Source organism: Malus sylvestris, chromosome 11 (assembly GCF_916048215.2).
Source record: "Malus sylvestris chromosome 11, drMalSylv7.2, whole genome shotgun sequence".
NCBI classification, from domain to species: Eukaryota; Viridiplantae; Streptophyta; class Magnoliopsida; order Rosales; family Rosaceae; genus Malus; species Malus sylvestris.
In genome coordinates, this window is record NC_062270.1 from 963,859 (window position 1) to 986,004 (window position 22,146).

General features: G+C 39.0%; 1 protein-coding gene and 1 long non-coding RNA gene across 5 annotated transcripts in view; both read right to left on the minus strand.

Annotated features, from left to right (window-relative positions):
• LOC126588443 (DNA (cytosine-5)-methyltransferase CMT3-like) overlaps nucleotides 1-22,146 on the minus strand; it is a 119,508-nt gene that overhangs the window by 70,580 nt on the left and 26,782 nt on the right. Inside the window, exon 2 of one of the 2 annotated variants that reach the window (XM_050253534.1) lies at nucleotides 759-842. In XM_050253534.1, the coding sequence (XP_050109491.1) occupies nucleotides 759-842 (84 nt within the window). Of the gene's footprint in view, nucleotides 1-674; nucleotides 843-22,146 lie in introns of both variants that reach the window. The other variant, XM_050253532.1, reaches the window with a different exon arrangement.
• Nucleotides 13,846-16,000, minus strand: LOC126588469 (uncharacterized). Of its 3 annotated transcripts, none has more exons than XR_007611465.1 (4): nucleotides 15,704-16,000; nucleotides 14,356-15,317; nucleotides 14,150-14,261; nucleotides 13,846-14,041 (listed from the first exon to the last, which is right to left on the minus strand). It is a non-coding gene; the product is annotated as an uncharacterized LOC126588469 (long non-coding RNA). The 3 variants fall into 3 exon arrangements; XR_007611466.1 differs by having other exon boundaries at nucleotides 14,927-15,381; nucleotides 15,704-15,991; XR_007611464.1 differs by having other exon boundaries at nucleotides 14,927-15,317; nucleotides 15,704-15,988.

A 22,146-nucleotide genomic window follows, 5' to 3' on the forward strand; every position in this document is an offset into this window, starting at 1 on the left:
CTGATTACTAGCAATGCATAATTCTACATGACAAATTTACAACAGAAAGAATTTATCCCACTTCATATTATTGGGACAGGAGGCGAGGGGAGAGAGGGTTTTGCACCCCATCCTGCCAACACCACAAGATTCATCCCTCATGTTCCCATCACAAACACAAAACACTTTAGCAAAATTCGACAACTTTAACATTACGCAAGTCCAACAAAGAACTGTAAAATCAAGGTTGAAAGCTTAAAGCCCAAAAATTCTTGAAACCAAAGCTTCGATACCATATTAGACAACACCGAGAGGTAAAAATCATACGAATTTAGGAAATGGGTAAAGTATTAATCCTACCACAAATGTTAAAGCTACAATAAGACTTGGACACACAAATATTCTAAAACCCATTTATTTGTCTTATCATATACCACTTATCCTTGAAGTTCAGTACTTGATCATCTATAACCCCTAAATCTCCAACATTTTCACAACATACAAACTAAATTCTTTTAAAAAAACAAAATCTCTAACCTCTCCCACATATCGCTTGGGGTATTGCTTACGAGCCTCCTCATCTTCCATCGGTTTGCCAATAAACCTCGATTCCTCTCCGTCTCATCAGCCGCAGATACCTCCTGAGTCACTGGCTTCCTCGGCAGAGAATCAGCTTTTTCCACACTCGTTGCTACCTCCTCTTCAACTCTCGCCTTATTGGTTTGCCTCGGATTCTTCAATTTCGGCAAAGAAGCAGCTTTTTCAACACTCGTAGCTACCTCCTCTTCAACTCTCGCCTTCCTGGTTTGCCTCGGGTTCTTCGATTTCGGCGGAGAAGCAGCTTTTTCCACACTCGTTGCTACCTCCTCTTCAACTCTCGCACTCCTGGTTTGCCTCGGGCTCTTCTTTTTCGGCGGCGAAGTAGATTTTTACACTCGTTGCTACCTCCTCTTCAACTCTCTCCTTGGTTTGCCAAGTCTTCTTCGATTTCGGCGGAGAATTAGCTTTTTCCACACTCGTTGCTACCTCCTCCTCAACATATTAATTTCGTAAATATTATACGATGTAATACTTATTACTAGTAATACCAGAGCTCACATGCACGATGATCGATATTTTTATTATTTTATTTGTTCATAAATTATAACTCATTGTTTATAAGAGAGACAAAATAAAATTAAAAAAGTTCAATAACTCAAAAGAGAAATTAATTTTTTGTAAGTGTACTAATTGTCATTGTCTACTAACTATTTAGACGTATGTTGGTTCTTTAATCTTTGTGTGTTAAAATAATTTTTACTTTTATTTTTAAATGAGAAGGAGAAACGGAGAAAAAAGGAATGTGATCAATGGGAGGAAGTTTCCTTTTTATATTTTATTTTTCAAAATTAGAAAATGTTAGGATCGCACTTGGATGAGGTTAAAAAAAAAAGGGTGTGCTATTCACACACCCTTTAATAATTTTTATCCATTGATCTTCTTCAGTTCATCTGATCTGACAGCCGAAAATTAAAAAGTTGTGTGAGAAGAAGTAAAATAGGGTGTGTAGATATCACACCCCTAAAAAAATTGCAAATTTTAGTTTGTGTGAATTTACTTTATTGTCCATGACTTTGTTTTATGGTAGAGGATAAAATTATCTTTTTACCCACATTTGATTGACAAATTTTTTTTTATTAATGTAGCTTTAGATAATGATTTCTATGTTATTTTTGTGTTAATTTTGCTTTTGACTTTCTGTCTCTATACTTTTTTTATATGGAAATTTTTTATTTGGGCTTGCAAAATTAAGTTTTTGTAGAATATACAGATATATAAAGCTACTTATATCATATTCAATTGCAAAAAAATCAAAATGTAAATAAATATGTATAAATAACCCAATGCCTAATTTGGGCTTCACTCTCAAATCTCAACCCACACAACACAATAACCGGCCCAAATTCACAATTATAGACTTCCCTTAACTTTTTGTTCTAATGGGTTTTATTAAATATTAAAAAGAAAAATTTCGTATGAAAGTGTTCTTAGTATGACTAAAAGCACTTTTGGTGAACCTAATTTTGGATTTTAAAAGAATTTAAAATGCTTTTTGAAAGAAGCATCGGATATGTGCTTTATAAAAGAAGCATCTTCTTTCAGGAAGCATTAGATATGTGCTTTTTATAAGAAACACTTAAATTGTTTTTTTTTATCCATTTAAATTTTTACTAAGTAATGATTTCAAAAATATTTTCATCAGTTATTTTAAAAGTGTTTTTTTTATCCATTTAAAATTTTACTAAGTAATGATTTCAAAAATATTTTCATCAGTTATTTTAAAATGCTCCCAAGTCCTTACCGTTTCAGTTTTGACAATTTGAAAGGTTAAAATACATCACGATGTTATAGACAATGAATTGGTGGACACAAGTACTTTCACAAAAAGAAATATATAGAAGTAACACTTTAATTAACTAGATTTGATGAAACATAGCATTAGTAAGAGGCTACAGACAAGTAAACTCCAAACAGAATAAACAACAGTTGACATTTGAAAAACCTACGACAAATATGAGGGAGTCACCAATACTGTAGTGCGCGCGTGAGCGCACACACACACATATATACATACATACATACATACATACATACATACATACATATATATATATAAATATATATATATATATATATATATATATATATATATATATATATATATATATATCATTACATGAGAGTTTCTTCACATCACTCGATACTATTGGTGCATGCTTGATCATCAATGGTGCTAGTACTGTCTCGGCATGATTCTACCATAGGATTAATGGCGGTTTCCGAAATTGAATTGTTTGGGGTTTTAGGGTACTTAAAATCATGAGGTTTGTAATATTTATTGAAGTGAAGATTGCAGAGAACTACAAGGAGGAAGGCGACAACATAGATAGAATAGGCAACACCTTTAAACCACAAAGGAAATGGGACAGTGATGGATATAAAGAAGGCTGTGACTCCAAAGAAGACGCCAAAATGATGGAAAATCTGGGCGATTGATATTCCGGCAAGACAATAGCTGAAGTGAATAAACTTGCTTACCAAGATACAAGTGAAAGCAAGTAAGATTGATAGTCCAAAAAAGTAAAAGATTACAGGGAGCGGAAGCTTGCTGAAGGGAAATTGGAAGGGGAGGAGCGCTAGTCCAAACGCCGATGTCAAGCAAAACATGACGATGATCTGTGGCCAATCAAAGTTGTTGGTGGGGTACTTATAGTTAGTCCTCCCATCTGGAACTTGTTGCATTGCGGCTTCTAGGTCTTGTTCGCGATCGTAAGCAGTATTAACAAAACAAATCATTTTATTCTGCACCAAGGTAGATAGAGATGGAGATATATAGGGAGGGAGAGCGAGTTGATAAGGAGAATGGTTTGAGATATGTTGATTTATATATAAGGAGGGAAGAATGAAAGACATGGAAAAATACGTGCTCGGTGGCAATTAGACCACAAGGGAACTTCCTGGTAATTTAATATGAAAATTAGACCAGAAGGAAACCTAGAATTAATCCCATTAATCTATTACAACTAGCAACATTAGCTTACAAATGTGATTGCGAGTTATTGATATAGGAGAATGATTTATGCACACCATTTTTCACTTCATACATATTTCTCTTTCTATTTATCCGTTGGATTGTATAAATAAAAGATGATCAAACCAAGCATAAAGAGATAAAGTAAAAAAGATAAAAAAGGGTGTGCATAAATAGTCCTTGTTAGTATGTCGTGTGAAGGCTCACAACTGTGATGAGTGACGACCTCATGTTGTTATTAAGGGATTTGGATCCTCTCCTGAGCCCAAGGAGATGATATTCCTGGAATGAAAATCCAACAATTATAATTATTATAACTTTAAAGGGATCCTCTGTTTGTAACCGTTAAATTTTCATTCAACGGTCTACACTCCTTAGTTAGGAGGATCCCCTCCTTGGGTTCAAGAGAGGATCCAAATCCGTTATTCAGAGGGCAATCTTGTTTGTATTCAGGGACAGTTTTATAAGAATTGAAAAATACCCAAATTAAATTGCGAGTTCTTTACTGTCTCTTTCTTTTTACTCATTATTAATAAGAAAAGATTTTTTTTTCTTGGTGTTGTGGCCCGTTGAACTTTACGAATATTTTTACTTAATTACACAATCAAATGATCAGTGACTCGTGGTCGTATATTCATGTAGGGTTTAGCGTCAAAAGGCAATCTTTGGTGACAATTTTTGGTGACGACCTCATGTTGCCGTTCAAAGGACTGTTATCTTAGGTGTCGTAATAGATTATATAGAGATCAAATATTCCAGAGATAGTTGATGATGGTTATATTTATACGTAACAGGAGGGAAGAATGAAAGAGAAACAGCTGGACTCGGCTATCAGACTAAGTGCGGCGAGGTCCGTACATTTTTCCACGGGAGGAACTTCCTGGTAATTTAATATGGAGGGGAAGGAAACCAAATGGAAACCATTGAAAACCGGCGGAAGGTAGCTCAACTTACCTAAACAAACTGAGGTTTCCTGGGACAATATTATAAGAATTGAACGGGACAAAGTTGAATTGTGAATGGGGAGAATATTTCCACCTGTTTTTTTTTTTTTTTTTTTTGTTTTGTTTTTGTTTGTTTATTTGTTTGGGTTTGAGAACTTTCATCTAGTTTAGAAGGACAAGAGCAATGGCATTTAAATTGGCTTTATTATTCACTCAAAATAGTACTTGTTTTTGTGCAACTTCACCCTTTGGGTAAGCGCGATTCCTATTCACGTATTTTTTTATACGCATTTCGGGATGTGCCTTGAATCTGCTCAATAAATTGGGTATGAATCTTCTTCCACATTTGGAGCACCGCCATCTCATTTTTTTGTGACCGAGTCATGAGTAACACGCACTCAACACTTAAGCAAAACAACCCGATCGGCCAATTTGGCTTCTCACTCATGTTTTGGTAAAAAAAAAAAGAAAACTGGAAAGTAAATATAGTGTTGCACGACATTTATGTTCGTCCACTAATTTGGTGTAACTATTGGAACCGTTAAGCCATTGATTCTTCAAATGAATAGATCATTCATTTCTCAATTGATTAGGCAGTTGATTCTCCCTATTAAATTAGGAGTAGTTGTGTAATTTGCCAGGATAGCTGCCTCACCACTATATAAAGGTGGTTCCGGCGCCCAAAACCACTCTCGGAACATCTGGCTAAGAAAAATCCAAGTGAATACTGCTCTGTCCACAAAAGCATTGGCCACGCCACCAGAGGTTGTCGAGTGCTAAAGGATCACATCAAAGAACTGCTGGACCATGGGCACTTCTGGGAATTTGTCAAGGATAAGGCAAAGAAGGAAATTCAGCCGAACCCAAAGAGAAAGATCGATCGGACAAGCATACTGGTAACGAAGATCGACGACTAGCAAAAAAACCAACATTTAACTTCGCACGAATGCAAGTCTACAAAAGTTCAAAATTACACTGTCATAGGAGCATCCTTTAGCCCAATCTGTCTGGAACGATTAACAGCTTAGGAGACTTGAACTGTAATAAGCGCGGTAACGATTGGCAGGCTACGGGCACGGGCACATGGCACCTTGACCCAAAAGTCTAATGCACCATTTAGCCTCCGGAAAGTTTATACAACCAACAAGGTTGTGGGTTTGGCATTCAAACCGGGGCTCTATGGTATTCAAGGGAATAGTCGAAAGGGTGATTCGGAACTCATCTGAGGGTGGCTCTGAACTTTGACCCCGAGTACGATTACTTATATCCCAAACCAACTTACTAAGTCAAGTAAGTTCTGCAATACCAAGTGTTAGCAGGTCCGAATGGGGCATCCATACTAGGTAATCCCTAGGAGGAATTTTATTACAACGGAGCTCAATTGGAAATACTCAAGTCTAACGCATAGGGTCTAACAAAAGGATTCAAAAAATGTTTCCAACCCACAAGCAGAAGACTACGTCTTCAAAGAACTTTCATTTAAGATTCGCTAGAGACAGACACGCAACACAAGTTGAAGAACATACGCTCCTCAAACATCATGTTGCAAAAGATTTGAAGAACCCCCATAAAGGGAATGAGATGGACAAATAAATGGGATGACATTCCTAATAAACAAAATACCATCATCTCTGATCTAGCGAAAAATGCAGGGGCAAGGAAATGGGTTCTCCATGGTTTCAATACCTAATATCAGAGTAAGGTGGTACTCCAGATATCGCGATGGGTACCCTACAAACACCGAGTTTGGGAGATAATCTTTTTTCGAATGAACATCATCAGGGGGGCTATTGTGCTATATCCCGAGCCCACAAACTCACCCATGTTCCGCCTTGTTTCCTATCATTCCAAAGTTAGCTTATTCTAGAAAATTAGCTTAATTAGAGACAAGTCTATCCATGCGAAACCCGAAATGGTAGAAACAACAACAGAGACATACGCTAAACAGGGGAAAAGACTCTCAAATAAAGTTAAAGGAATTTAAAACCCGGACATAGGCAAGATGTTCGATGATTGGCCGTCATTCTGGCCTAGCAAAGCATGAAGAAAACAACTCTTCGCACCATCGGAATTCGCTACATTCTCAGGATTAACTGGAGGGAATTGACAGTAGGAATGTTAATGGTAGTAGTACTATTCTTCTTCATCAACCCTTCAGACTTGGAAAAAAACTCACTTTGCTCTGATAAGGCAAGCATCGACGCATCAACCACAAGCGAAGAAGGCACCGGTAAACCAACATCCCGTATTTCCTTCAACAAGCGAGCAATGCCCTACTGGTCACGGTGATCCTAACCCGCATAGCCATCAAGGTAACTCTGGTTGTATTCTTGGGTGATGTTATCTTGATTTGTCGTCGAAGCTTCGCGATATCTTCCTCATTCTATTGAGAAGACTCTGCTTGGATTTTCTCAGCCCAACACACTTCATCTCAGGCTGCATCTAAGTCCAATTAGAGAATAGACCTGTCAGAATCCCATGAACTCCGCTCCAAAGCCAATAACCTTTTTACCTCTTCCAAACGCATTTTCAAGGCTTCCTCCTCAGCATTTTAAGTCCACTCCACGTCCAGTAGTGCCTTATGCCTAGCACTCATCTCCTACAGATCTCACTCAACTTTGATCTTGCCACTCAATTCACTCTTATAAGCAACCTTAAGTTTGGAATTCTCATCTGCTTGGGCCCAAATCAAAGTATCAGTCCAGGTGTTTGCATGAGGAAAGGTACACAAGGGTAATGATAAGAAAAAAGAAATACAAAAACAACTAGCAGTATGGAAAATTGAGAATGCTAACCGCATATCTATTTTGGTAGCACTTCTTCCTACGGTCATCTGCAATCATAATTCCCCTAGAATCAACATAAGCAATAGCCGAGCAAATCAAAGCTCGAGCATGTTTTGCGTCATAGAGACCACTTGCATCTAGGGGAGCGGTTCTAACCCAACGACAAGCTGAATCACTAAACAGGGCACCAAGATAAATACTATTTCACTAATATCAAGAAGAATATGTGACTCTCATCAGGCACCTGGTTGTTCGAATCCTCAACTAGAACTTGACTACCAGAAGGGGTAGCCGTAAAACTAAAAGACGGAAGTGCAGATGGTTGCGGTTGCTTCCTCAATAACCCTTGCTCCAATGCCGGCCCCTTCATAAGGATAGACTTGCCTCTTTCTCCATGTATGGCAGGGGCTTGGTGCAAATTCTCTTCGGCGAACAAACAAGGTCAACAATTTCTGGAACTTTATCTAGATAGGCTCCGGGAGCGCTTGCCAACCTGGTCTTCTTCTTAGATGCTTTGGCTGGAATCGTTATCGTAGCCACCTCCTTAGTTTCTCATTTCCTTTTTTTCTTCTCCGTCCTAGGGCACCCTTAAAATGTTTTGGAGGCTTCAATGCATCTTGGGTTGCAACCCACAAGGGGTTAGGGATATGATGGTTAAAATAAAGGTCGATGATGTCGTCTCTCCTATGTGTTCTCTCCCTCTTTCTCTATGGTGCATTGAGCCATTTCCAGCTCCAAAGCTCTGTAAGAATGATATTGAAGGCCCTATTAATGAGTTCAGGGCGACTCTGACTAAGATTTTGATCATCTACTCTGAAATTGATGTTCTTTCCAAGCTTATAGACAAATGTCGGTTCGGATATATCACCCTCATAGTTTTCTTCTACTAGGAGAATGTTCATTTGCCAATCATTGTCCTAACCAGGTGATTGATGATATAAGCGGGCCACCGGAGTGTAGAGCGAGATTGAAAGAAGTAGCGAGTTTTAGCGTTTCTCCAGAATGAGTAGTGAACGCAAAATTCAGATAAACCCAGTCTAGCATGATACCACTCGTTCAAACGTTCGAAGCTTGAGATAATATGGATAGAAAAAGGAATGAGATTACATAGACCAATTTAGAAATGCGTGAGAATCTCCTTCCATAACGACAATAAGGGGAATCTCAACCCCACATCGAGGGGAAGTTTTCGGTCACATCATCGGTATCTTTCCACCATACACGACACCCATTGAGAAATGGTTGCGGCATGCAAGAAAGGCTTCTTCTTTACCTTTGTTGCGAACCCTGACCATAGGGGGTTCGGGGTTATCTAAAATGGCGGGTTGAGCAGGTTCGGTAAATGAACTGGTTGCCATGATTTTGTTTGATTGTGTCTACATCTGGATCAGATCGCGTATCTTGCAGAACAAGCATTGTCATCCAATGGAGTCTCTAGGACTTCGCCTAGTGCCCCGGAGTAGAGTGATGGTGGCATCCTATTTCGTTTAATACAACTCCATTATAAGGAAACAACATTCGAATCAGCCTTACTTCGACCCTCGAAAATCATGGTCCCAAAACAAAGAGCATACATACTATATGGAGTAATAAGAAAATTTCATGAATCCAAATGATTCCCACACATGAAGAAGACCCATCCGACAGGTAAACAACCTTGGTCTAAACCATGGTATCGTTCCAATAGATAATTACTTTTTTTATTCTATACACAATTAAATGCATGTCCAGGACAGAAGACCCAAAGCTAAGAATGATCTTTTCATATCCCCGCACCCTATTTTGTGTTCCTTCTTACACAATTCATCACAGTGCATGGAATACCCTAAATTCCATAATTATGAAGAACTTTGAAACTTTGCATGGCTGTAATTTAAAAAATTCAAGTAGTCAGAGGAGTCTCCGTTAAGCCCATCCTGTATTGTACGGTTAGCAGCTTGAAAGGCTTGAGCCATAATAAGCGCATTTATAATTATCTGGCTACGGGTACAGGCACATGGCGCCCTGACCCGGAAGTTCAGTGCACCATCCGACATTCTAAAAAATTATACAACCATACAGGTTGTGCGTTATAACATTTAAACCTGGGCTCTACGTATTTGAGGTAATAGTTGAAAGGGTGATCCGAAAATCATCTGAGGGTGGCTCTGAATTCCAACCCTGAGTATGACTACTTCTATCCCAGACCTGCATATTAAGCCAAGTATATTTTGCAACACCATATGTTAAGCAGGTTTGAATGAGGCATACAGACAAGGAAATTCTTAAGAGGAATTTTATTCCAACAGACTCTAATACACGGAAATGCCCCAACTAAGCCAACTAAGTGTAGTCCGATCGAAAACGCTCAAGTTCGACGCATAGTGTAAAACCCCACCCCTATTTAAAAAAAAATTGTTTTATGGGATTGGTTGGTGAGCCACGTGGGGCCCACCTTGGAACTTTTGTCCCCCGACCATTCTCCTCTTCCTCTCCCTTCCCCGTAACTTCTTTCATCTCTCTATTCTTTCACATCTCTCTCCCCCGAGCTCTTTTCCTCGCAGACCTCTCCGTCTCGCTCTTCTCTCTTCCCCGAGCCCCCTTCTCTACAACCGCTCGGACTATGCTACCACTAACCCCGGACTAAGGACCTTGAAGCTCGATAGTGACGGAGTCTACTATTCACTATCTTCCCGACTTACTCTGATGTAGGTGAGCTTCGAAAACCTTTTAAATATCTCCCCTTGGTTCCCATGATACATTTTTTATCGTATGTTTATGTTCTTGGACAACGAAGCCACGAAGAAACACTCGGGGAATCTATTCAAGGTGCTGTGACTTGCAGAGGTTTTTCCGATCACCTCCCGACCATGACCGTAAGTCAAAGTGGTATAATTCTCCTCCTCAGCCCCGTAGCTTCATTTTCATAGTTAAGTCATTGTTGTTAATGTTAGAATCGAGGTTGGCCGGAGCTTCCCAAACTCCGGCGTTCTTTTTTGTTGAAACCGGTCGAACCCCAGGCCCAAACCCTAGGGCGGCCAAATCCAAACCCCTTGTTATTTAGGCCTTTGGGCCAATTAGAATCGGACCTTAGGCCCGTGAAACCCCAACCCATTTACTTAAACCCTAACCCATGTCTAACCTAACACCCTATTAGGCCCAATCCGTGACCCCCCTTAAACCCAAACCCAAAACCTTAGTCTAACCAGGCCCGTCACTAACCCAGCCCTAAAACCCTTTTTAAATTTGACGTCTGTTTTCCCAAATCAAATCGTTTGAGTGGAGTTTGACTAATTTTACCCTTTGTGTGCTTAGGTGTAATTATTGTAGCGAATCCGTCTTCGCTAGTGGCACGGCTTTTCGAGGCGAAGTACTGTGAGTGGACCCCTTCTAAATTGCATGTTTTATTAGTAGAAATGCATACATGAAAAACATGATTTACTGAATACATTTTGTGAAATGTTTTATGAGAAATTGATTATCATACTATACTTAGAATATTTTGGAATATCATATTTTCTATCGAACCCATGTTCTTTGTTGGATATCTGATGGATGACGATATACTATTTAGAACATGTTTTTATACACTTCTTTATAGTATAGATGATGGATGACTGTATACTATAAAGATGTTTTTGAGATATATGTACCTATGTTTAGAAAGCTTATTTTCAGTGGTTTTGTGCGTATCTAGTGGTCCCTATTATTGACCTTTGGGTTGGGTGCTGTAGGAGCCTACAAGCGATGATACTTATATTGACCTTCAGGTTGGGTGTTGTAGGAGGCTACGGACGATTGATACTTATATTGACCTTCGGGTTGGGTGTTGTAGGAGCATGCGGGCAATTGCTATTTGTGAAAGAAGTGTTATGAAGGAAGAGTTCTATATGTTTTCGAGCGATACTGATACCACTAGTTAGCACACTATATACGAGATCTGTTTTATATGAATGTTTTATGGTATGCTAGGGTTTTCGGAAAACCTACTACATATTATGCTATTAGTTTTCATAAAACTTCGAGGGATAGTATGTTGTTGATAACTGTTTATATATATATATATATATATATATATATATATATATATATATATATAAACTCTGGTCCACTCATGTTTGTTTTACGCCCCCTCAAGACTTATAATCGAGGTTTACAATCACAGCGTCAAGGCACTTCCGCATCGGCATCTTTGTGTCCTCTCTGTGTATGACCCATTCCTTGTTCATTCAATTTTTATATTAATTCTTTTAGTGTTGTTGTTAGTTGTGTGCTCTGAACATGTTCCTTTATTGCATATTCATTATATTTAAATTTATAAGTCTTATTTATTCCCAATTCACAGCATTTGTATTCAATAAATGGCTTTAGTCACCCTTGGGTGTCGGCCAGCACATGCCTATCCTGGTGTTCGTGGAATATCGGGATCGAGGCGTGTCACATATGGCCTGGCAAAAGGATTCAAAATGTGTTTTCCACCCACATGCAAACGACCAAGTCCTTAACGAACTTTCGTTTAAGATTCACTAAAGATAAATCAACAATCCAGATTGAGCAGGAAATCCCTTCATGGTTACACATTGCAATTTTAAAATCCTTTGACCTAGAATAAGGGCAAGGTGAAAGAACAAACGAAATCAACAAACAAGACAACTAAAACATATTAAACTGACATTAAACTGTGGAGGCCTTTCCGGGTATGATTCGACACTTGCTCATCCTTAATTCGTTCAGTGCATTACCTCTGGGGCAAAAGGTTTTCTATGGGTTTAATATTTAATACTTAGTACATGAGTGAGGTGGTGCTCTGGATATCGCGATGGGAATCTTTATAAACACTAAGTTTGGGAGGTGACATTTTTCCGAATCAACGTCACCGAGCGAGGCTCTTGAGCTTTGTCATGGGCCCACAAACTTATCTGTGTTTCGCCTCAGTACTCATTACTTCGAAGTTGGCTTACTTTGGAAAGATTGATGAATTGAAGCCAAGGATGAAAGGTTCCAAGTGTTTTACTCTAACAGTCTTAATTATTTGAGTAAAATATGCTTAGCAGTATATTCTAGCTAAATGCAAACCGACTCTTTTTAGATCAACGAATCTCATGGTTAAACATTAGTAAAGAGTATCAAAGGTAATTTCTTGTTTTTCAAAGTACACACAATAAACACAAAGTTCCATCATTGTAGACTTTATGGCATAACATTCGAGATCGCACGTTTGAATCTAAAGTATCTCTACTACATCACAAGGAGTCATACCAGTGGACAAGAAACTAAAGACTAAACCGTATGTATTCCAGCTTACTTCGAAATGCATGGTCTTTGGATAACAATTCATCCTCAAGGGGAAAAAGTTGCCTCTTAGATGAATGGTTAGGGGCAATTATGGGACCATGATTTTCCAGAGCTGGAGTAAGGTTGATCTGAATACAGTTATATCAAAAGTTCGATCATGGACTCACCAGCTCCGGTCGGAGCTATATCAAACAAAGCAATGGTGCCACCATCACTTTGTTTGACACGACACGCGATCTGATGGATATAGATACAATCAAATCTTATAAGTCTTGGAGTTCCTACAATTTAGGAATAGGCGTGTGCCGCAAGTAATCACAACTCCTAAGAGGGTGCAATATCTATTTCTAGATATCGTCAAGGATTCTCCCGGTTTAGGACGAGGATTTTATCCTAAAAGGGTATCTCCCCCACGGTATAAATACATCCATCTAGGGTTCATCTATGGTAATGCAATCTAAACGCTTCAATTTTCTTGCCCATTGCTTCTTGCTCATGGTTGTTTACTGTTTTGCAAGTTGCTCGAGTTTGTCCTCAACCACCACTTATCGCGAATTGGGTTCCCACAACGGAAGTCATGCACACTGAATTTCTGGCTAAGGAGGACCTGAAGTCTTTATGGAAAACCCTACTGAGTTTCTGCCTCAAGAACGATTGGCACAATGCCCGCTTTTAGTACTTTAAGCCTGTCGATGAGTATGTCTCTGAAAGATTCCGAATTTGGTCGATTTTGAAGTTATGTGGTCAGGAACTCACCGATTCCGAGCTGCTAAAGAAGACCTATTCCAACTTTAACGCCTCAAACATTGTGCTCAAACAGCAATACAGAAAACAGAACAATCAAAGATTCTCGGACCTCACAGCCGTTCTCCTTTTAGCTGAGAAAACAATATTTTCAAATGGTATTTTTTAAGAATTGAACGGGACAAAGCTGAATCACAATAGTAGGCACTACAAAAAAAAAGCCCTTTTGGGACAGTCAAAACGTGTCGCAAAAACAGCAAAAAGCGTTGCAACAAGCCTTTTACGACGAGCTTGCGACGGCCAATGACGCGTCGCAATACATAGGCGTCGTAAATGTTGGTCAATTATATGCGACGTTTTTAGCGCGTTGCAAATACTATTTGCTACGGGGTTTGCGACAACAAGTAATGCGTCGCAAATAATTGGCACCAGGTATAAAAAAATATATTAGGCGTCAAATGGGACGCCACAATCACATTATTGTTTCATGTGAAATGTTACTACATATTTCAAACTAAAATAAAATCCAAACTGATAAAATTCATAATTCACAAAATGAGAAACACTTAGATATCAAAGAATGTATTTCACTTACAGTAATGAAACATATATACATGATCAAAACGTTAATAGGTTCTATATTCCAACGTCAAGGTCCTCATGATAATACAAACCATGTAGAATTGTCTTCAAACTTATGCTTCCACCTCTCGTCCTAAACCTCCTCAAATATGTCCTTAAACCTGGGGCAGTCAAATAACTCAACATTTGTAATAATTTCCTTATAGAACTAAGTGATATAGAATTGATAGTTGAATGTTGAATAATTCTTCCAACAAAGGTAAATTTACCTGCCATCGTACTTCACTATTTCTTCATAATAGTGTTTTTGGTGCTTAAGTATAGTGGCCACTTCTTGGAAAGAGCCAACGACATTGACAAGTCGGCAAACTCTGGAATAGCCTACCAAAAAACCAAGGTTTTGTTAGTAAAGTTTATCGGCACATTTGCCTAAATGAACAAAAAGGTATGCGATGCCCACTGTGGTAACACAAACCTCATCAGCATTTATACACAGAAAGGGCCACACCACTTGAAATTGTAGACATCAAGTGCAACAGGGGAGACTCCTTCTGGGACTTAGCATTACAAACAGATAGATGCGAAGCAGAAAACCATATTCAAGGGGAAATTACTTCACCAGCACAATCATATGATCTAGAATGTTGAGATTAACTTACTAAAAACCATTTCAAGTTTTCATGGCCCTTTGACAACTGTATCAGGCTCGATACTGATCGCCAAAGGCATGCCTAGGAATACATATGGCTTTCTTCCAACCTGTAAATTGGACACGTATTGAGCACTTCCCACATCATTTTACTTACATTCAAGATTAGAAATGACTTCGAGCCATTACCAGGAACTATTCCAGGGATGTTTTTACATATAATAGGTTCATGAAAAAATAGCACTTGTAAAATAAAGCATTACATTTCAATTAGAGATTGTTCAAACAGTTGGGTAATCTTTCAGATGCTAACTTAAGTTGTAACTTATTAACATAAACGAGTAAATCACAACATTGACAACAAATGACATAAACATAGAATTTACAAATTACTTACTTTCTTGGACTGCTTATTTACATTTCTTTCTTCCTGCTTCGTATGATCCTTTATGGCCCCAAGAAAATAACCCACTTTCTTGCTTCTTCGCAAACCTTTCTCTGTATCGATGTCATCAAAATGCCTCACTTCATCTTCTACCTTTAAACTACACCCCATTCTCACTTTTCTTAGAGGCTCGCTTTCCATTTTCTCCTCCGCCTTGCTCTGATTTCTACTCATCATTCACCATTCCTTTCCAAACAGTTCTTCCCTTTTCCCCTACAAATCTCACCTTTTTCTGACCACCCCGTGCTTCTTCACAAAAGCACCGCCATTATCTCTGCATTCATCAATGCTTTCTTCCTCATCCTTCTCCAATTAATCCACCACCAAATTTCTGCTTCTCTTGCTGACCGAGTCACCAGTGCCAATAAAGAATAAATAAACAAAACCAAGCTAGCATACTTCTTTGACTAGCTCCAATTACAAAAAATCCTCCAACAATATAAGCAATTAGTGATGAAATTGAACATAGAAATGACAAAAAGAAACCCTAAACAATGGGAGAACTAATGGAGAATAGATAAGACTGGAATTTGCGGAAAAAAAATGACGAAACAACACCAAGAAAAAACAAATTAGAAGATAATTCCTCAAATAATATTACCGAATCAGAAGGGATGAGGTTGAATTCGAATTTCTAGCGGCAAAAAGAAAAAACTAAGAGATGACAAAAAATATTAGGGTTAGGGAAAGGGGAGATTTAAGAGAGGAACAAGAAACATAAATCCTTACCTGGTTCAATTGTGTCTCAGCATCAGTGGTTGTGGCAAGAGTGGCAAAGAAGGATCTATGCTTTGAAGAGAGGGAGATAGGCGGAGAACGAGAACGAGAGAGGCGGAGAGCGAGAAGGAGATGAGAGCGTGCAGTTGTGTTTTTTTTTCTTCTACTTATTCACAACAGAGGTGTGTGCGACGGAACTTATTCCTGTCGCAAACAACAGAGCGCCAAAGTTTAGCGCGCATAAAATAATGAAATTTAATAGTTATTGCGACGGCTGCATCACGCGTCGTAAAAAAAGTGTCGCAATTACCATATTTTCTTGTAGTGAGGGGTCTGAATGCAACTATTATAACATTTTCTTTATAAGGTTTTCAACTACGGGCTCCTTATGCTGCTATGCATGTTGCTCAATAATCCATATTGATCAATGATAGGTGACGCAACCATATTGACGCAATCATATTAGCGCAATCATAGTGACGCAATCATATGGACGCAATCCATATTGATCAATGATAGGTGACGCAACCATATTGACGCAATCATATTAACGCAATCATATGGACGTAATCATAGCTGCCCCAATGCATATATTACATATCTATATCGAAAGAGGGCATCGTGTAGGTTAGCACACACCCTGACGTCCCAAAGAATCATTTTTGTACCAAAAGAGATCAATGATTCTGCTGCAAAGGAGTAGCCTGCTGGGCCAAGTAGGAAAGCAAACGAGCTAAGACCATCTTCAATTGAAAGGGTTATATTTAGTTTTCGTTCAGATTATAGTAATGTAAGAAATTATTTTTTTAATGAATAGTGTCTATTTTTTGCCCCCTCATTAATTTATTATTTTTAACTTTGTTCTTTAACTTTATTGGTTAATTGAATTAAACTTCCATATTAAGTTTGTTCTTAATAATTTTTCAGATATGATTTTTAAGTGACACGTGTCAAGATGTAATTGGTTAATTTGACTTGCATGTTAACAACTTAGACATTAATTCTATGATCACACTTTAATTGAAATACAACTTAACTGAAATACAACATCTTAAAATTAAAACTACAACAACTTAAATATCAAAGATTATGACATTTTAAATATACTTTTGAACGTACAGTTGTATAGGTAGATTACATATATATATGCACACACGTTCAAAAGTATACAATACTGCTAAAAATATACATACGTTTAAAAGTTATATATATTTGTTAGGGGTAATGTCACATCCCCGCCTGGGCCTAGTCACAAAACCGTGAGGGCGTGGTCGGGGCTCAAAGCAAACAATATCGTGTTACGGTAGAGTCGAGCCCGGGATGTGGTGGGGGCCCGAGCCGGGATGTGACAGGTAATAATATGTGCAATAATTATTTGTTCATTATAATTAAGGTAAGTAATAATAATATTGATTTGATTTGAATATTGTGGCTGACACACCCTAACCCGAAGACTAGGACGTGCTGGCCGTCACGTGAGTGTGACGTAACCATAACGCAAGCGGAAACGATTTAATAATAAAATACGAGTCAACAAAAACCACTAATTGCAGTTATTTACAACCTAGCATTCTATGTGCATAAGAGTGTACTAAACACACATAAACAGAGCATAAGCATCTAGGTGCAGTCAAGTAGGAACATAACTATTTTACAACACCCTCGGGTGAATCCTACATTTATTTAGTCTGTCAGAACGCCGAAGCAGTCCTCGTAGGCCACCAACGCCTCAACTATCAACTAGAACCTGGAGGGGCGAAAAACAGAAAACGTGAGTGGGCGAAAATCAATCTTTTCCAAATCATTTCATAAATCCACAATTATAACCCCTTTTTGGAAAACCTGTATACTTTCCCAGAAAAATAGTATATAGCATATATATCTCAACTGTCTCAATCATCAATCTTATGACAGATTCAATAAAGAATGTACCATGCCAATTTCAACAGTTTAGTATGAATGCATTAACATAATATAATCAGGTAAAAGAAATAATCAATCGTAGGCCCTCTAATAGCCCTGAACGATTGAACCTAGAGCTCAACATATATCAATCTCACTCTCTGCCGGAGTCACTCCGCGTGACCTGTCCGGCCTTCTGCACATAAGTCGGAACTACCTAATGTAGTTTGAACGACTCATGGTAATATTCGCTCTAGTGCTTCTCTCATCAATCATCTGTATACAATAACCTAAGGTCACCCACCAGTCATAATCTCACTAACACTCTACGACTGGCCCGTCGTACCCACTCCGCGTGGACTGTACGACCAGCATCTACTTGGATCCAAGGCGAGCGTGCGATGCGGTGAATACTATAAGCACTAAACCATGGTGCAGGATATGAGCTCAATATATCATCATCATCATCATAATATTAATTAAATACTTACCTGTGCTTCCACAGCACCATCATACATATATGCATCATACGACAGTTCATAATATCCATAATATTCTATGCATGGCAATCACATCATATTTCATTTCATTTCAATATACTTTTCATTTAAATTTGATTTCTGGGGAAATCGAGTATATAGGTATATATAAAAACAAATGCCCACTCACTGGTATGTCGCCGGGTCGTAACCCCCTTGACGCCCCTGGATGTGCTCGTCCTCGTTAAAAGTTCCACCTAGAAGTGAAATAACTTAAAACAATCATTTAACGCACATTTAACGCACCTAAACCAAACTAGGTAATTAATTCTTCATACGATGCTCAAATTGGGTATATGAATATACCACAGTGACCTACACAACCTCAGGATCATCCCCAAATTTTTAAAATAATTTTTGGAGTCCTCACGCGCCCCCACGCGCCTGACATGGCACGGACCTACGCGCGGCCCACGCGCGGCCACGTGACATGCACACTGACGGCTACAGTGAACGGCGTTAGAGAATATTCCGTCAAATCCTAGTATATTCCGTTAAAAACTAACGGTTTCCGTTAAAGTTAACTAACGGCGTCGGAATATTCCGTCAAACTTGACGGAAGATTCCCTGTCTTCTCCGGCGAGTCACCGGTCGCCGGCGACTGTTCGCCGGTTTCTGGAAAAATTTCAAATCTACTATTCTCCTTCGTTTTTCAACCAATTTCTTCGCATTTTATACCAAAATGAAGCATTTAACAAGTACTATCACGTTGGAAGGGTTTTAGGGCCTAAAAACAACTAGATCATACCTTCCAAAATTCCTCAATTTCGGCCAAACTCGAACCCGACGATCCCGACGTCCATTTTGTTCAAACGAGGCACTCCGAGCCTCCTTAGGACTTCCTAAGACTCGTGGTGATCTTTGTTTAACCTAAAACACAACCAAAATTAAGTTCGTGAACAGTGCCATTACACGGGGTGTTTTGAAACTAGGATTTCAGAAATGAAACTTACCTGAAACTTATACCCCCGTGCTCGTGAAGTTCCCAAGATCACGAAGATGATCTTAGATTGGACGTTGGTGCACGTTTGTGGTTGTTCTTGGTGTTTGTCCGAGAGCTTGAGAGAGTTCGAGAGTAAGAGAGAGAGAGTGTTTCTGAGGGAGAGATGAGGAAGAAAGAGGGAGAGAGACAACCTACGGGTTTTGGGGAAGGATTTCAGGAGGTGGGGATCCCACCTAAGTCCAATACAAAATTATTAGACCAAACAAATGTAAATCTAAACCCTAGTTTAAGATCTTAGTGTAAAACAAATACCAAATTTACGCACCTTAATCCCGTTTAAGGGCGTTTTTGTAATTTCACGTCCTCGGTATTTAGTAATTCTGGGACGGGCTGTGACAATCTCCCCTCCTTATAGAATTTCGTCCCCGAAATTCCAATCACTAACCAGAACATCAAAAGTCATAGAATAACCTCGGATACATAACTCTCATTCGTTCTTCTGTTTCCCATGTAGCTTCTTCAGCTGAATGGTTTCTCCACAATACTTTTACCAAGCTCACGGTCTTATTCCTCAAAGTCTTATCTTTCCAATCCAGTATAGTCACTGGTTCCTCATCATACGTCAAATCCGGATTAATTTCCAATGGTTGAGGAGGAATCACATGTGAAGGATCTGACACATAATGCCGAAGCATCGAGACATGGAACACATTATGTACCTTAGACAACTCTGGAGGTAGCTCCAACCTGTAAGCAACTTCACCAATCCTCTCAGTGATCTCATAAGGTCCAATGTACCTGGGACTTAGCTTTCCTTTCTTCCCAAAGCGAACCACACCTCTCCAAGGCGATAATTTCAGAAAAACATAGTCGCCCACATTATACATTCTGTCCGTGGTATGTCGATCCGCTAGGCTCTTTTGTCTATCCTGGGCCACTTTCAGGTTAGATTTAATTATCTGAATATTCTGAGTAGTCTCATCCACAATCTCTGGCCCTTCAAGTATTCTTTCACCGACCTCTGACCAACATAATGGCGTACGACAAGCTTTACCATAAAGTGCTTCAAATGGAGACATTCCAATACTCGAATGAAAACTATTATTGTAGGCAAACTCCATCAAATCCAAACGATCATGCCAAGAATCACCAAATTGCATCACAGAGGATCTCAACATATCCTCGAGTGTCTGAATAGTTCTCTCTGACTGACCATCTGTCTGTGGATGATAAGCTGTACTGTAAAGCAATCTAGTACCCAAAGCTTCTTGAAAAGCTATCCAAAACTTAGAAGTAAATCTTGGATCTCGATCAGAAATAATATTCACTGGGACACCATGATACTTTACAACCTTCGATATGAATAACTGAGCCAACTTATTTAAAGAATACTTCTCCCTTACTGGAATAAAATGTGCTGATTTGGTAAGTCGATCTACAACCACCCAAATGCCATCAAAACCATTTCGTGTACGTGGCAGCTTATACACAAAATCCATCGTTATATTCTCCCATTTCCACTGGGGAACGGGAAGTGGTTGCAATCTCCCAAACGGCTTCTTTCTTTCAGCCTTAACCTGCTGGCAAACAATACACCTACTAACATACTCCGCAATCTCCCTCTTCATACCCGGCCAATAATAGAATGGTCGAATGGTATGATACATTTTAGTTCCTCCTGGGTGCATAGCATAAGCCGAACAATGTGCTTCATCCAAGATTTCTTTCTTCAGTTCCTCATTATTAGGCACATACATCCTGTTCTCTTGCATAAGCATACCATCTGATCCTCGGATCTTGAGATCTTTCTTCTTCCCTTCATTTCTTAAATTGATCAATTCTTGAATCTCTTCATCCCACGATTGAGCTGCAAGCACCCGATCAATTAAAACTGGCTTGACTTGAAAACTGGCAAGAAAAGCTTCACTTTGCTCTTCCAATTCTAACTCTACTCCAGTAGATCTCAACTCTGCCAGAAGAGAAACACGACTGGCATACAAAGCATTAAGTCGCCCTTGAGGTTTTCTACTCAGAGCATCAGCTACCACATTTGCACGACCCGGATGGTACTCAATCGTGCAATCATAATCACTTAACAATTCCAACCATCTTCTCTGACGAAGATTAAGATCATGCTGAGTGAAAAGGTACTGAAGGCTTTTATGATCTGTAAAGATCTTACATTTCTCGCCATAGAGATAATGTCTCCAAATCTTCAAAGCAAACACAATAGCTGCCAACTCAAGATCGTGAGTCGGATAGTTTCTTTCATGAGTCTTCAACTGCCTAGAAGCATAGGCAATCACTCTACTATGCTGCATCAAAACACAACCCAAACCATTCAAAGAAGCATCACTGTAGATCTCGAAGTTACCGTTATCATCAGGAAGTACTAACACAGGTGCATGAGTAAGGCAATACTTCAACTGCTGGAAACTTTGCTCACAACTTTCATCCCATTCAAACTTAACATCCTTCCTGGTTAACTTCGTTAATGGCAAGGCAATCATAGAAAAGTCTTGAACAAACCGTCTATAATAACCTGCTAAACCAAGAAAACTCCGCACCTCAGTGACCGTTCGAGGTTGTTCCCAATTTTCCACTGCTGCTATCTTTTGAGGATCCACTTGAATTCCCTGAGCTGATACCACATGTCCCAAAAATGCCACTTGATCCAGCCAAAATTGACATTTACTAAATTTGGCATATAACCGGTGTTCCCTCAATTTCCTTAACACCAAGTTAAGATGTCGAATATGGTCTGATTTCGACTTAGAATATACCAGGATATCATCAATAAAAACAATAACAAACTTGTCAAGATATTCCTGGAATACTTCATTCATCAATCTCATGAAAGCTGCAGGAGCGTTCGTTAATCCAAATGGCATCACCAAAAACTCATAATGCCCATAACGAGTCCTGAAAGCTGTTTTATGAACATCCTCATCTTTAATCTTTAATTGATAATACCCAGACCTCAAATCGATCTTAGAAAACACACAGGCACCTTTGAGCTGATCAAACAAATCATCTATACGAGGCAAGGGATAACGGTTTTTAATCGTCAC